The 15,999-nt window shown below is 34.6% G+C and overlaps 2 protein-coding genes across 2 annotated transcripts; both read left to right on the forward strand.

Moving 5' to 3' along the window:
• The first annotated feature begins 1,665 nt into the window (after positions 1-1,665).
• LOC114385977 lies at positions 1,666-2,070 on the forward strand. Its single transcript, XM_028346001.1, has one exon. The coding sequence runs from the start codon at positions 1,666-1,668 to the stop codon at positions 2,068-2,070; it is 405 nt and encodes a 134-aa protein (XP_028201802.1).
• Positions 2,071-2,643: 573 nt separating this feature from the next.
• LOC114385978 lies at positions 2,644-3,228 on the forward strand. Its single transcript, XM_028346002.1, has one exon. It carries the CDS (start codon positions 2,644-2,646, stop codon positions 3,226-3,228), a length of 585 nt encoding a protein of 194 aa, XP_028201803.1.
• The last annotated feature ends 12,771 nt before the right edge of the window (positions 3,229-15,999 follow it).

A 15,999-nucleotide genomic window follows, 5' to 3' on the forward strand; every position in this document is an offset into this window, starting at 1 on the left:
CATCATGGGCTTGCCACCAACACAAACACTGTCCTGAATCTACATTCAGCACCACACAATGAAGGCCCAGAAGACATGCTGGAACCGCAGCAGACTCACGAAGCCATCAACATTTGGAATACGACTAAGCAATTGGGTGCTACAGGGGGAGACAAACAACACATAATCATTGAAAAATTAAAGAAAATGGAGAAAAGAGACAAGGAGGAAGTAGAGAGGTTGGAAGATACTAGTAGATGCCCATGAATATTATATCATACAATGTCAGGGGTTTAGGGAGGGGAGTAAAATGGACAGCTATCCGAAGATTGATCAAGAAGGAGAATGTAGACATGGTATGCTTGCAGGAGACAAAGAAGGTAGCGATTGATAAAGCTATGTGCCAATCATTATGGGGGGAAGCTGAGGTCTGTTGGGAATTGCAACCTGCTAACAACACAGCAGGAGGCATCTTGTGTTTGTGGAGTGAAAGGACATTCAAGCTACAAAGGAAAGTCATTGGCAATGGATTTATTCTACTCACAGGAGAATGGATTAGGGAGGCACAACAAGTTAACATAATTACTATATATTCCCCAACTGAAATCCAAAATAAGAGGTCATTGTGGGAGCATGTAAGGCAGCAAAAACACTCACTGTCCGGGGATCTTTGGTGTATTTGTGGTGACTTCAACAGCATAAGAGAACCAGCTGAAAGATTTGGCACAAGTCAAAGGGACCCAGGGAACAACACCATCAAAGAGTTCAATGATTGGATAGATGATCTAGAGGTAGTTGAGGCACCTTGGATGGGAAGGAAATTCACCTGGGTCAGACCAAATGGAACCTCCAGGAGTAAGCTTGACAGGTTCCTGCTCTCCCCTGAATGGCTGGACAAATGGCTTGCAAGCACTCAAATCACCTTACCCAGGAACTTTTCAGACCATTGTCCACTATTGCTTAGGTCCATATCTATTTATTGGGGTCCTAAACCTTTTAGGATTCTAGATTGCTGGCTATCAAACAAATCTTTCAAAGAAACTGTGTACAATTGTTGGTCATCTATTCAACAACCGGGCTGGGGAGGGTATCCCTACATGCCCTGATGGAATGAACTTTAAATTCATCAAGCAGTTCTGGCAACTAATTAAACCTGATGTTCTTCATTTTCTAGATGAATTTCATGCTAATGGAGTGTTCCCAAGGGACTGCAATGCATCCTTCATAGCCTTAATGCCCAAGGTGGCTGACCCTCAAATCTTGAATGACTATAAACCTATCTCATTAATAGGTTGCATGTACAAGATTGTCTCTAAGGTGCTGGCTAAAAGAATGAAGAAGGTGATGTCCTTTATTGTAGATGAGACCTAATCTGCTTTTATTGAAGGAAGACATCTACTACATAGTGTCCTCATTGCAAATGAGGTGATTGAAGAGGCCAAAAGAAGCAGTAAACCTTGCCTTGTGTTCAAAGTAGACTACGAGAAGGCTTATGACTCCGTTTCTTGGGATTTTCTGTTATATATGCTGGAAAGAACATGATTCAGTTCCAAATGGGTCAAATGGATTGCGGGGTGTTTGAAATCTGCGTCTATTTCAGTTTTGGTCAATGGTATCCCTACAGCTGAATTCTATCCTAAACGGGGTCTGAGGAAAGGGGATCCACTAGCACCCTTCCTATTCAATATGGTAGCTGAAGCTTTGAATGGGTTGTTGTGGAGAGACAAGGAGGAAAATTTGTATAAAGGCTTCAAGGTAGGATCCAACAATGTGGATGTTAGTATCCTACAGTATGCAGACGACACAATCTTCCTAGGAGAGGTAACTATGGAGAATGCAAAGGCCATTAAAACTATTCTGAGGACATTTGAACTTGTGTCAAGCTTAAAAATAAATTTTGCAAAGAGTGGCTTTGGAGCTTTTGGTGTAACGACTCAATGGAAGCAACATGCAACCAAATATTTGAATTGTGGGTTGCTGACTTTTCCTCTTGTTTACCTGGGTATACCAATAGGGGCCAACCCAAGGCGAAGGCATATGTGGGATTCCATTATTCAGAAATGTGAGCGAAAATTAGCAAAGTGGAAATAGAGACATATATCTTTCGAGGGGAGAGTGACATTAATAAAATCAGTGCTAACATCGATTCCCATCTACTTTCTTTCTTTTTTCAGGGTTCCTAAAGCAATGGTGGATAGGCTGGTGAGAATACAACGTCGATTCATGTGGGGAGGTGCAGCTGACCAAGCTAAGATTCCTTGGATCAATTGGGATGTAGTATGCTTACCAAAAGAAAAGGAGGGCTTGGGCATCAAGGACATCAACAACTTTAACCTTGCATTGCTCGGCAAATGGAAGTGGAATCTCATGCAAAATCAAGGAGAACTATGGACTAGGGTATTAGAATCCAAATATGGTGGTTGGAGGGGTTTGATGGATGCAAATTCAGAAGCTCATGAATCAATTTGGTGGAGAGATTTAAAAAAGGTTTTCCTTCATTTTCACCAGGGGCAGCTTATCACTAATGGGATGAAATGGAGGGTTTGAAGTGGAGATAAAATCAAATTATGGGAGGATAGGTGGCTAGGTGGGGAGGATTCATTGGCAGGAAAATATCCTAGGCTATATCAGATATCATTACAGCAGCATCAGCTTGTTTGTCAGATGGGAAGTCATAAGGACAGAGGTTGGGAGTGGAATTTCACCTGGAGAAGGTCACTATTCGACAGTGAAATTGACCTGGTTGTCAATTTCATGAGAAAGGTTGATGGTAAGGTCATACAGCAACAAGGATCCGACGAGGGGGAGTGGAGTGCAGACCCAATAGGCCAATACTCAACACGTAACACATATCAAATGCTAGAGGAGGAGGCAGTTGTGGGTAGTCAAGAGGAATACTTTGTGGAATTGTGGAGATTAAAGATACCAAGCAGAATAGCAGTTTTTGGGTGGAGGCTACTTAGAGACAGACTACCTACCAGACAAAATCTACAGAGAAGGCAAGTGCAGCTCACAGACACGCTTTGTCCTTTCTGCAGAAATGCTGAAGAGGATGCATCATATTTATTCTTCCACTACAGCAAAATCCAACCCTTGTGGTGGGAAACCATGTCATGGCTACATTTACCTTTTCCTCTAATTCCAAAACACCATTTTCTTCAACACACAGGTGTTCAAGTGGATGGTGTAAGGTTCAAGAGATGGCACTGCTGGTGGTTAGCTTTAACATGGTCTATTTGGAAGCTCTGAAACAACATAGTGTTCTATAATGCAACCTTCAATGCTAATAAACTGCTTGAAGATGCTACATTCCTCATCTGGACGTGGCTAAGGGGTTTTGAAAAAGATTTCACAATCCATTTTAACCAATGGTCAAGTAGTATTAGACAAGGTTTTTGTATCAGTAGAGGCTAGAACAGTGTGCAGGGCAACATATGTATATTTAATTTATTCCTTACTTTGGTTCTCCTTTAGACTTGGATTGTCTGGCTGTGGAACCAGAAATAAGGTATAATATATATGTATATCAGTACCTCTGGTACTACATTTTATGTATCTAATATATTATCATTGCCGATAAAAAAAAATCTGTAATAAAATCTGCATTACAATTTGTGATGTTGTATGGAACTAAGCATTGAGCAATAAAAAGGTAACAAGAGAATAAACTCAGCATAGCGAATATGAGAATGTTGCATTGGATGAGTCCATATATTAGACAAGATAGTATTAGGAATGAATTTAAAGAGAGAGTTGGGGTAGCACCTGATATAGGAAAAAAAAGGTAGAATCTCACCTCAGGTGGTTGGGCAGTAGAAGCTAATCATTTGTAGAGTGGACCAAATCATCAAATAGAGAACATCCATATCACTAGAGGTAGAGGGAGATCGAGAAAAACCATATGCAAAATCATTTAAAAAATGGAGGCTAATAGTTTGTAGGACATGATTCGTAATAGTATAATATTACATTGTTTGATTTATGCAACGAATCGCACCTAATGAGAAAATCTTTGGTTCTTGTTGTTGTTAGTTCCAATTTACCAGGGCATTTAGACAGGGTAGACGACAACAAAGCATCTCCAACAAAGAAAAAAAAATAAGGGTAGTGTTTTCAGTCCCAATCCCAATATATCTTAAATAGCGCAATTAGAAACCCAAATGAGCATCATTAAAACTAATCAAAACAGGGGGGAATCAAAAGGCATAGGATATCTGACACTTACATGTCTTAACAGCACGGTAAAACTGAAATCTTTATGACAAAGAAAATATGCATTACCTGGAATAATGATGTGTAGATCTCGGAGCGTAGTGGAGCAAAATAGAAGCAAGGGAAGAAATAAGAGATGGAGAGAGAACGAGAGGAATGAGTATTCTTCACGAGAAAATCTTTATAACGGAAAGTTGGCGTCGGTATCGAAGGTAATTCTTGAGTTCATGTGAAGAATAGATCCGCACGAGAAAATGGTTGTGGCATTTTTTTGGACAATGAGGCATACTATTTTTCTTAGTAGGTGATTTATGTTGATAAATTTTTGTTTCTCTTCTTTCGATTGTTTGGAAAAGAAATGTATGATTTTAAGATTTTATTTGGGCATCGCTGAATTTGGTGTTCTTGTTTGTGTTGCATAATTTTCTAGTTGTGAGTGTATTTCTACAAGCCAAATTAGATCAGTTATGCAAGAAGCAACGGTAACTTTGATATCAACATCAACATGCCTTAAAAGTGTATCAATAGTTGATGCTTTCAATGATGCTAAGAAAGCATTTGGCATAGATTTGTCGGGTGATTGTTCAACCATTGATAGAAGTCTCATAACCCACTACAATTCCAACACACAAAAAAAAAGTAAGATCAAGAAATGTGATTTATATTTTTGGTCATTCATAAAGTTAAGAGTATGTCTTGAGACTTTCATAACCTTTACTAGACATTGTTGAGCTTAAAATTACTTCAAACCCTTGTAGAACTAATAAAAGGTGATTAATTGATAAAGAAATTTTAACAATGATTTTCATATATTTGAACTAATTGTTAAAATTACACAAAAAACATATATACAACATCAACAACTCAAGAAAAATTATGAATGTAACAAATAAGTGACAAAAACCTCAAACTATATGTCTAATATGAGTAATTATGCGTTAGGTAAAAAGAAAAAGAATTTATAAAGAATAACAAGTAAGAGAAAAACAAACAATTACATGAAAACTATATATGTATATATATATATATATATATATATATATGTATATATAGATATATATATATATATATATATATATATATATATATATATCACTTATTTGCTACATTCTTAACAATTAATTTTAATAAAATTTATGAAAGTCTTTAGACATACTCTTAACTTTATAAATGACCAAAATATTAAGCACATTCATTTATCTTACTTTTTTTCTTCTTTTTTGTGTCGGAATTACAACGGGTTAAGAGTTTCTTATCAACGATTGAACAATCACCCACCAAATCTATACAAAATGCTCTCTCCTCATCATTGAAAGCATTAATTGTTGATACACTTTTAAGGCATGTTGATATTAATGTTAAAGTTACAGTTTCCTCTTGCATAACTAATATAATTTGGCTTGTAGAAATACACTCATAGCTGGAAAATTATGCAAACCAAACAATAATACCAAATTCAACGACATGAGCCCTAAGCAGAATCTTAAAATCATACACTTTTCCCAAACAACCAAAAAAAGGGCAAAAAAATATTAACATAAATCACTTACATGAAAGCAGAGTATATGCTTCAAGGTCCAAAAAAAAGAAACACCACAACGATTTCCCTGTGTAGATCTACTCTTCCCACGGACTCAACAGATACCTCCGATATCAGCACCAAACTTCCCAAACCTGTCGAAGGTGGTTGTTGCCTTTTTCTTTCAAATTTGGCAGTGTTTACCCAAGGCCACAATACACCCTAAATTCAAATTCACAACACAAAGGACTCAAACCAGAAACAACAAACACAAGTGATAACCATGACTATGAAAGCCATCAAAAAACAAACACAAACCCACCGATTTCACCAACCCACCTTTACTAACCCTAAATCCAACACAACATTGTGCTCATCCATGTGGACCACACATGATGAAAACCCTAAATCATGAATCACAAATTCAGCATCCTAATAGGTAGAAAATTCAAGAAAATTGTAAAGATGAAAAGCAATAGTATATTAGATGAGAAATGGAAAAGAACAACGCCACAATTCCTAAGGATTGATAAGTTGAGGAGAATTTGTCAAATAAAATAAGAATTCTTTGATAAGAATTTAGGGTTCTACACAAGAACCAAGAGAAATCAATTATCTCACAGTTAACAAAATCTAACTTTTCAGTTCATCCAAAACTGTTTACAAAATATGTCTTACAACCCTACTTATATTGTTCAACTAAAACCCTAGTAAGGCCTATTTCAGAAAGGCCCACTGGAGGTCCAACTAAACAACATAGTTAAAAAAAACAAATAAAAGCCCAAACAAAGGCCCAAATTATAAAGATTACACAATATTCCTATTATAAAAGAAAAGTTTGAAGTCTTCTCGTTAGTCCTCTATCAACACATCAAGATGACACTTGTTTTAGTTTGGATACACATGGAAAATAATAAAAAGATGTTTTCCCCTTAACCATCATCATTAACGCCTAACTCATCTGCAAACAAACTCTTCTAATGGTCGTCATATTAAAAGCTCATCCATCCAATGGTAACCAAAAGTTTTTGAACTTAGGAAATGAAACTAAGTTTCCCATGATAGAAGTTGTCTTGTCCTTTTTTGTCAAAATCTCAATCCCTGTTTGATTAGAGTTTGCATTACTATTGTCAATATTTCGGGAACTATTGGTTTACCCAAATCAACTTAACACCTACCACATGACTTATGTTTCATGACTTTAATATACCCCATGTAAAAAATTAAGGCTTAGATCTTAATTATAATTTTTACCTCAACTTTTTAATTTTTAGTGAATTTTACACTAAAAAGATTGATTTGATGCATTATATCTCTTAATTTTTTAAAAAAATTGTGAATTTTACCCTAACATAATTGCATTCCACTTTTTACTCTTTTTTTTTTTGTTAAAATATGTTAATGATATTTGATATATTCGATTTTTGTTTATGATTTCTGATAATTTTTTTTCTTCACTTTTACTCCTTGATCTTTGAAAATTTTTGTTTTTGATCCCTGTCGTTAGGATTTTTCCGTTAACTGATGACATGGTTGTTAACTTTTTAAAGATATGATTTGTGATGGTTTTAAAACAACTAGTATTGATTTAAAATTGCAAATTACAATTTCTTGTGATTAGAAACGGCTAGAAACAAGTGGAACCTAATGATAACCAACTCAAGTCTTTCTTCCACCACTACCACCAACTGCCATTGACCACAGCATCTATGACCAATAGGCTCTTGCCAAATGCGGATGGGTCCCAAATACTGTACCCTCACTTGATGGCATCCACAATGTCGTCACAGCCAGAACTGACGAAGCAAAAGCACGAGCGATAAGGAAGTACAAGATGTTGGAACAACCTTTGGCCGCAAAGAAAGTTGCTACGACATCGTCTTAGTCATTCTCTACAAACAAGAAGCCCCACTCTCCTACCTTCCCTTCCTCTTTTATCACTTTTTCCAAGAAATCTCATTCCTTCGCTCTAGGTTTGCTTTCCTTTTCTCAATTTTATTTTCTAATTCTCCCCTATGAATTTTATATTTTGCTCCGAGAGTGTGATTATTTCGAGGTTAGTGTGTGTCAGTGGATTATGCATTTCTAATTTGAAAATTGTCAAGATTGGAATTACGAGTTTTAAAGTGTTTCTTAGTTATATATGAATTGCATTGGTGGGGTTTTGTTTGGTGTTAGGTTGTAGATCTAAGCATTGGTGGCTATGACGATAGCACGAAGGTGGAGGTTGGGTTAGGTGAAGGTGGTTATAACTAGGGGAATGAAGCTATAAGAGATTTCTTTAGAATTCCATATCTAGATTTTTTTTTCTTTTGTTTAATATGATGCATTGTTTCACCTCCATTTCACCACCCTCTTCAGATTTGATTTTTTTAATTGTTTCCCGCAGTTTCTAGTGGTTAGAAATTATAGTTTGCAATTCAAAATGAATATTGACAGTTTTAAAACCACCACAAATCATAAAGGGATGGCTCAAAACAATACTTTTCAAACATTAGGAAACAAAAGCAGAGGAAATTTTTATTACGGATCACAAACATATTTTAGCATTTCTTTTGGACTAATTTTGCAACCAAGTTTTTAACTTTTTGGTGAATTTCACCCTTAACGTTTTTTTAGCAAATTTTACGCCAACTTTTATTCTTATTAATGTACAAATGACAAGGTAAAATTAGTAAGTTTCTTATATAGTGTGGAATAAAATACGTCAAATTAATTTGTTGGAGATAAAATTCACCAAAAATTAAAAGATTGAAGATAAAAACTACAATTACGTCAAAAGTTAATTAATTACATATTATGTATGTAATTGATTATTAGTTGTAAACTTCAGTGTCATATACTATTACATTATCTTGAAAAACTTTCAAGTTTCACCTAATCTAAGTTTTAAGATGACTTTTAACGTGCGTTAGTTGGCTTGCACCATGCATAATTTTTTTATAGACTTTAGATGTATTTTTTATTTATTTTTGCACTTGTATTTGTAGGGGTTGGTTGCGGTAATTAAGGAGCTTGGACATAATGTTGAACATAGGTTGTGTGTGAAACATTTATATGGGAATTGGAGAAAGAAGTATCTCAGAGCACATATGAGAGAATTGATGTGGATGACAGCTAGAGCAACTACTGTCCTTGATTGGGGAAAGGCTATGAACCAAATTAAGGTATATGATGCAAATGCTTGGAAGGATCTGGATAAGATAAACCCTGTTATTTTTTGGATGTAGTGTTTTATGAGGCTATGTAATGCACTCTTATGTAATTATATTTTTGCAATGTATAAGGATGGTGTTTGGGTACACACTTTTACAAAAGCCATTCTTATACAAAAACAAATATATTAAGTTCATATTATACTTTATTTGATTAGCTATAAAACATATCATGCCATATTGAGGGACCAACTCGGTATAATTGACATAAAGAAAATCTTGAAAAATAATCAATCTTGCTTTATTTTTTCACTTATGCTCAACATATATGATGCACCTTGAAAATCATGTAAATCAATATTTGCTAATTTGTCGAGAATGTATTTTACATTTTACTAAAACGATATGTGGTTTGCTAAGTTCTAAACATGGTTCTGATAATGAACATATAAACCAATTAGGTACAGAAGTTCCAACTTTTATAGTAGATCTTCATCTGCTAGCTAGTTCCAACACACAAATTTTGTTTCCAACTACTATCACATTAAACCACCTTCATTTTTCCAAAATGAAAACCAAACGAACACCAAATGAATACCAAAGCTGAACAACAATAAACTCTTCTTTGATTAGCATAACCATTCACTAATTACATACAATTTGCACACTAAAACTGATGGCAGCATAATACAAAAACACCATAACTAATTTGATCAAAGACCACATAATACAAGTCATAAACCTTAATTTCATCCTAAACCCAAACCACAAATGCAATGGACTACTATTACCACCATTACATCACATTCCTCTGCTACATAATAAAAACACCAACAAGCAAACAGTGATCTAAGACAAAACCAATCAAATCCCTAAAATTTTTCCCTTCATCTTCATTTCACTTATCTTGGTTTGCAAACCTTTTTTTTTTTACCTTCTTCATCAATGCTACAATGATCCTCTTCTCACAACTATTGAAAACTGGATTGTGCCACTAAAAAAATTGACGCCATTTTTTACTTGTAACCTACATGGGCAAAATAAACACAAAAATCAACACACAAACCAAAACAGAACCAACACTAAAGACTATTGCTTACCCGATATAGACCACAACCATAAAAACCCTTCTCTGGATTATCCTCAGTCCACGATGTCACTGGTAAACCCTCTACGTTACACAAACACAACATGCGACTTTGGGACTCAAAGTTGTACGATGATGCACTGCTTGCCATGGGAACGTGTTGTAATTAGGGAATCGTGCGACTTTGGCAAACGCAACAAGGAAGTTGCTTAGTTTGGGTTCGTGTTGTAATTTGGGAATTAGGATTTTTGGTAATGTGAAGGATAGGATTTGGGGGTAATGAGAAGGTTTTCGAGTCCAAGGATGAAGTCTACGAGTCTAGGTTGGGATAATTGTTTTTCATCAATAACTGTTACTTAGATAATTCCTTATGAGGATAAATTGCATATACCTCTTAAACAACCAATTATATGTGAACACGTGACAATTAACGTTTTACACTAACCGTTAACGTTCAATTTTTGTTATGGGAACAAAAATTAAACAATTCCAATTGAATCAGGTAAATTTTAAGAATCTAAAAAATTCAACCATCAACAATTGTTAAAGGATTTTGAAGAATTTCATAAAAAAACCAAACTGCGCTCATCTTGCAAATCTGAGTTTAACAAGATCTTTTTCAAGCATGCATAGACTGCTACACGAATGTTTTTGAGGGAGCTTCCTTTTCAAGCCTAAACCACCATTAATTTTCCTTTAAAGGACGAATAGGGGCATCAAGTGGTGGCCATGGCCGACGCTGTGATACCTTTCTGCAACTGAAAATTTTATAAAAACGGTTGAGACCAATTTATCACATTCAATCCATGCCTTTCATTTGTATAAGCTTATATCCAACGACTGAAATTTTTTTCACATGGTGCAGGACCTGTTTAACTATCGCACACCAGAAGCCGTCAAGTTTCAATGGTGAAAAGGCTGCAAAACATTTAGAAGCAAGGATACCTTAATAAACTCCCAAAAGTAAAAGCAATCATCTAATAAATTAAAAAAGTAATGAAATAAATTGATTTATGCTAATTATTATTACAACAATAGAGATGTAAATTATCTCTTACCTTTAACTGCATTTAACAAAATCGTGTTGTTGAGGTTCTGAATAAGATGACAATTATAAGATAAGTATAAGATTTTGAAGGTGGTGTAAACGGTTGCTTGTGAACTTATTAGAACAATTAATTAATAAATTAAAAATCAAATATTTGAATGTCTTACTTACCTTTTATAATATATAACTTTTAATATCTTGAGTTCTAACATAAACTTTAATATTTTATAAAAAATACTTGTAATTAAAATAACATTATATCAATATAAATTATTCATTATAAATTTAAAACATAATTTATATATGTTGAAGAGATATTTATGACAAATTTTAATTATAATATAATTTTATATGTTTAAAAGTATTTATATATTTATTACAAATCTTAATGATATGAAATAAATATTATTTCAATGTAAAGGCTAAATCATTAGTCCTTTATTCACACATTAACCAATAATTGAAGGGTGATGATTGAGGTTCAGGTTGTTGTCATTTGCCCTACTGGTCACTGATTCTAATTGCAGATACAACCTCTCCACTTATGGTGGTAAGGCAGTTTTAAATTTATCCATCCCAGAACAACAACCATGATGAGCTCTTAGTGCATTAAACCACCCTTTAATATTGCTAATTTTACTTTTAGAGGTGAAAAATGTGGATCACATTATACAAGTTGCATAGTTTAAGCTTCTTGGATCCATCTTACAAGTAACATGGACTTTGATTGTGATATCTAACATAAGATTTAAACCAAAGGCTGAAAGCTTCATTAAGAAAAATGGATCAAATGGATGAAAATCCAACGAAATGAGTAGAAGAAATAAGAAAATATTCAGAGAGACTATAAAAAAAATATCTTACTCAAAGAGTTTTATTAAAATTTCGATCTTTGATTAATCCTATGGCATTGACTAATCCATGTAACCAACCCATATTTGAGATAAGATTTGGAGCATTATTGATAATCCACTTGTAGATACATATACATCATTTGGCGGTAAACCTGATTTTAAGCCCCAAAAGTAAAAATTAGCAGCACAATGCCTAATAATAATAACCCTTTTTATCTTTAAACTATCGGTAATAACCATCTTTTAGGTTTAATTGCACTTTTGGTCTCCCTTGGTCCCCTTATTTTTTTTCTCTAGAATTTAGTCCCTCCATTATTTTTATTATGCCATTTTGATCTATCTATTAACTTGACATTCAATATTTAATAGAAATGTTCACGACAGTCTGCTGCACTGCCATGTCAGCAATCTTGTTAAATATTGGATGTCAAATAGATGAATAAAAGGCGAAGGCATTACAATATAGGTCACTAAAAGATATTTCAAATCCAAATAAGGAAATTGATCACAGGAAGAAAGGATGACAATAGGACTTCATCACGATCACTCTTCCACGCAATATTCTTCCTATTGACCTTCATTTCTGATGACTTGCGACTGAACATATATGTATCATTGAACAGACTCCATGCCATCAACCCACAAGGTACAATTGGGAGATCGTGTGAGGACTCTAAAGGTTTACAAGAACTGGTGTCATTGCATCCAAGTCCATGTAAGAGGTGCAGGTTACTTCTACTTCTGGCATACCCGAACAAATTTTGAAGATTTGAACAATGGAGAAATAAAATCATAGTTGAAAGTAAATCAGGCAATATTCATGATTTTGGTGGAAAGGAATGAAGCACCAATAAAGAAAAACATTTTACTGTATAGACTCTAATTTAAGAGACCTATACTGGACCTCAAATTCATCTGCCTTGAGTACAATACATTAAATTCAAAGACAAATCATCGATATACACAACAATAGTTTTAAAAATTTAGCAATGGGAGGGATGACCTGTTCAAATAATTAATAACCAAGAAAACAGTGTAAAAAACACCTTAAATTTTGTGCCTTTTGCAAGTAGGCATCTTCAACTTTTTACTTCAGCCCAATCAATCCTTAAACTCCAGTTAATGTTACAAAGGTCCTTTCATTAAGTGAGAGTTAACTAACATCGAAAAAGTGTTGACCATTGATTGTAAAAAATCTAAACCATTGATTCTTACTATATTTCAACCATTGATTCATATTTTATTTTTCAAAAGAAAAACATATTAACTTTAGCATTTCTTAATTTAAAAAATAAAAACAAAAAATAGCCAGAGTAGAACATATATGTCTTCTTGAAAACAAGAACATCAAAATCCAAGTTTTGATTAGAAACATGAACAAAAGCCATATTATAAAGAAGTATCATCCAGTTATTGGTACTATGTTCAATCAGATGCTGAACTTCAACAGGCCCCACAACTGTATGGCTGATCTTGCTGTACAAGACATATACAGCTATTCAACCATTTAGGAACCAATTAATGTCAATCAATTTTGAAAGAAAAAGATTAAGGAAAGGCAGACACTTTATTAATGGAATGGTAGTTGTTCACATTGACTTTCGCTTTTGGGGTTGATGAATAGAGTGTATTATTTATGCTCTAGATGGAAAAGGTTTAAGGGATTGGTTTAATTGTTACAAAAAAGCATTAAGTTGCCACTTACTTCCATAGTGGATTTTTTTTTAACTGCAAAATTAATTCAGATCCAGAAAAATTTTGTGACATATTTACTTACGGAGATATTTCTATGGAACCAAATGAGGGCAAAGATATTAGAGAATATCATAATCATGTCTAGACTCTTACGATCTTTTTCTCGTATCTCTTTTCGCTCAAACTCCTCCTTATCATCTTCTTCAAGAAATTCCAATCTATTAAATGATCAAGACAACCAGACCCAAGAGGTCGCCCCAAAACACAATCTCTTCGATGAGGAAGTCCGATTCGAAGATATCAATCAAAATATGGATGACTGGAACATTCCAGAAATCCCTCAGGATCAACTATACGTTCCTGAGACAATAAAAGACAAACACAACTTTGATTACATAATCAAAACAGTAGAAAACAATATTCCTCTAGGACAAGAAGTAGGGGAAGAATTTCATTTACTTTCAAAAAATTCAATTTATGAACATAGCCGTAAGTATAAATATCTACACATCGGTTGTGTACAAGTAGCCATCAAGCCCTTAATTGATATGGGCATAGATGCAGCAGTTTTAATGTGTCTAAGAGACATTAGGCATAACCAATTTGAAGACTCCCTAATTGGAACAGTCGAAACCAGCCTAGGACAAGGTCCAATATATTTTAATTGTTATCCAAACAAAACAGTGAGTCTGATGGACAGAAACATTCTTGACTCTCTGTTCTTAAACATCCACTTTCATGGCCTTGACATGAAAGAAGGATCAATCCCAGCAGCCTTAATATATAGGATCCAGTACAAGGTCATGAATACTTGTGCATCTAGAGTCCTGTTAAAACCTCAAAGAGGAGAAACAACTTTGTTTATCACTGATATGACGAAGGCTAATGTTTCTCTTCCAAGAAAAATAAAATGGGATGAAGTAACTCTTCCCGAAAGATGGGTTATGGATAAGGCAACACCGTCTATTCCCCGACCCGCTCCAACCATAGAGCATATTAAGCAAGATAACTCCGGAAAGGTAGAGATAACCTTCAATAGGAGAAATTCTTTTTCATCAAGGATAGAAGCCTCTAGGTCTGAATATGAGTCAGCTAGAAGGTTCTTTTCGGTTAGAACCCGTTCAATTCCAGTAGGACTAACCAGATCTGAGTCACATAACCAGTTCCCTACTGTAAACCTCCAAGGATTAGACACTACTTCTAGCATACCTAGAACAACTTACAACCAAGAACAGGAGGACGACCAAAAGTCAATCCAATCCCCAACATACTCTTCTATGGAACCTTATGATGTTATTTGACAACTTTAGCATTGATAAGGAAACCCTTAGGAAAGATTTCTATTCTCCGGAGAATGAACCTCAAAGGAGATGGTTTTTCCAACATTACAAGGGTACAAACAGAAAACAAATCCAAGACAAGTTCTACGAATTTGTCGAAAGAGTCAAAATTAATGTCCTTTTCTTTGATTGGTTTCATGCTTATGCCATCAGAAAGGATATAGATTACCCTTGGAAACAAGAAATCATAGGTGACCCAACAACAAATGTCATAACAAACTGGCAAGTGAGAGATGGTGAGTTAATCCAATCGGAATTACCTCCCACAACACAATATCAACTACCAAATATCAAAGACAGTAATAATAAACCTGTCATGGCAATTCCATTCAAAACAAAAGATGTCAACGAGGAAGTAACCTCTAAAGACATTAAAAGCCTAATGGAACAGGCAAATTATACCAATAAATACTTACAAGCTTTAGGAGAAACCATTAAAACTAAAGTAGTTCCTAAACAAAAATCAATTGAGGGAGCCTCGCCAAGTGTCCCCATCGAAATTGAAAAACCTTTATTCAAACCTTTCAAAGTTAGTGAGAAGGCTAAACGGAAAATTAGGGAACTTAGAAAAACTAAATCCTTAACTGAAGGCGTAGGTGACAATCATAGTGAATTACTAAACAAGATTGGTAGTTTACTTAAGGTCATTCCAGATACTCCCCAAGCCTTGGAAAATACTTCTAAAATGGTAACAAGAAGTACCTCCAAATTAATTAATGTTATTAATGAAGATAGTGACCAAAACTCAGATAACACAACTGAGATAGGATCAGTATCAAAAAAGAGTATAAATCCAATTAATTCCAAAAACTGGAAAACACCCTCCAAATTATATTATCAACGTCCAACTGCCCCTGACCTTCTACTAGAAGAAAGAGGTGAAAACAATTTTAAAAGTTTTAGCGCAAATAACATCTACGAATGGAACATAGATGCACAAACGGAGTATAACATCATGAATACACTCCAACATATGACCATGGTAGCCACGGCTTACCAAACCTCCCATGAATGTTCGGAAGAAACCATTATAGATATCTTAGTGGCAGGATTTTCTGGCCAACTAAAAGGATGGTGGGATAATTATCTCACTAATGAAGAGAAATAAAA

This window comes from Glycine soja, chromosome 15 (assembly GCF_004193775.1).
Source record: "Glycine soja cultivar W05 chromosome 15, ASM419377v2, whole genome shotgun sequence".
In the NCBI taxonomy this organism is placed as follows: Eukaryota; Viridiplantae; Streptophyta; class Magnoliopsida; order Fabales; family Fabaceae; genus Glycine; species Glycine soja.

Coding starts and splice junctions, on each gene's coding strand:
- LOC114385978 (XM_028346002.1), top strand. CDS start 2,644: ATGGGAAGTCATAAGGACAGAGGTTGGGAGTGGAATTTCACCTGGAGA.
- LOC114385977 (XM_028346001.1), top strand. CDS start 1,666: ATGGTAGCTGAAGCTTTGAATGGGTTGTTGTGGAGAGACAAGGAGGAA.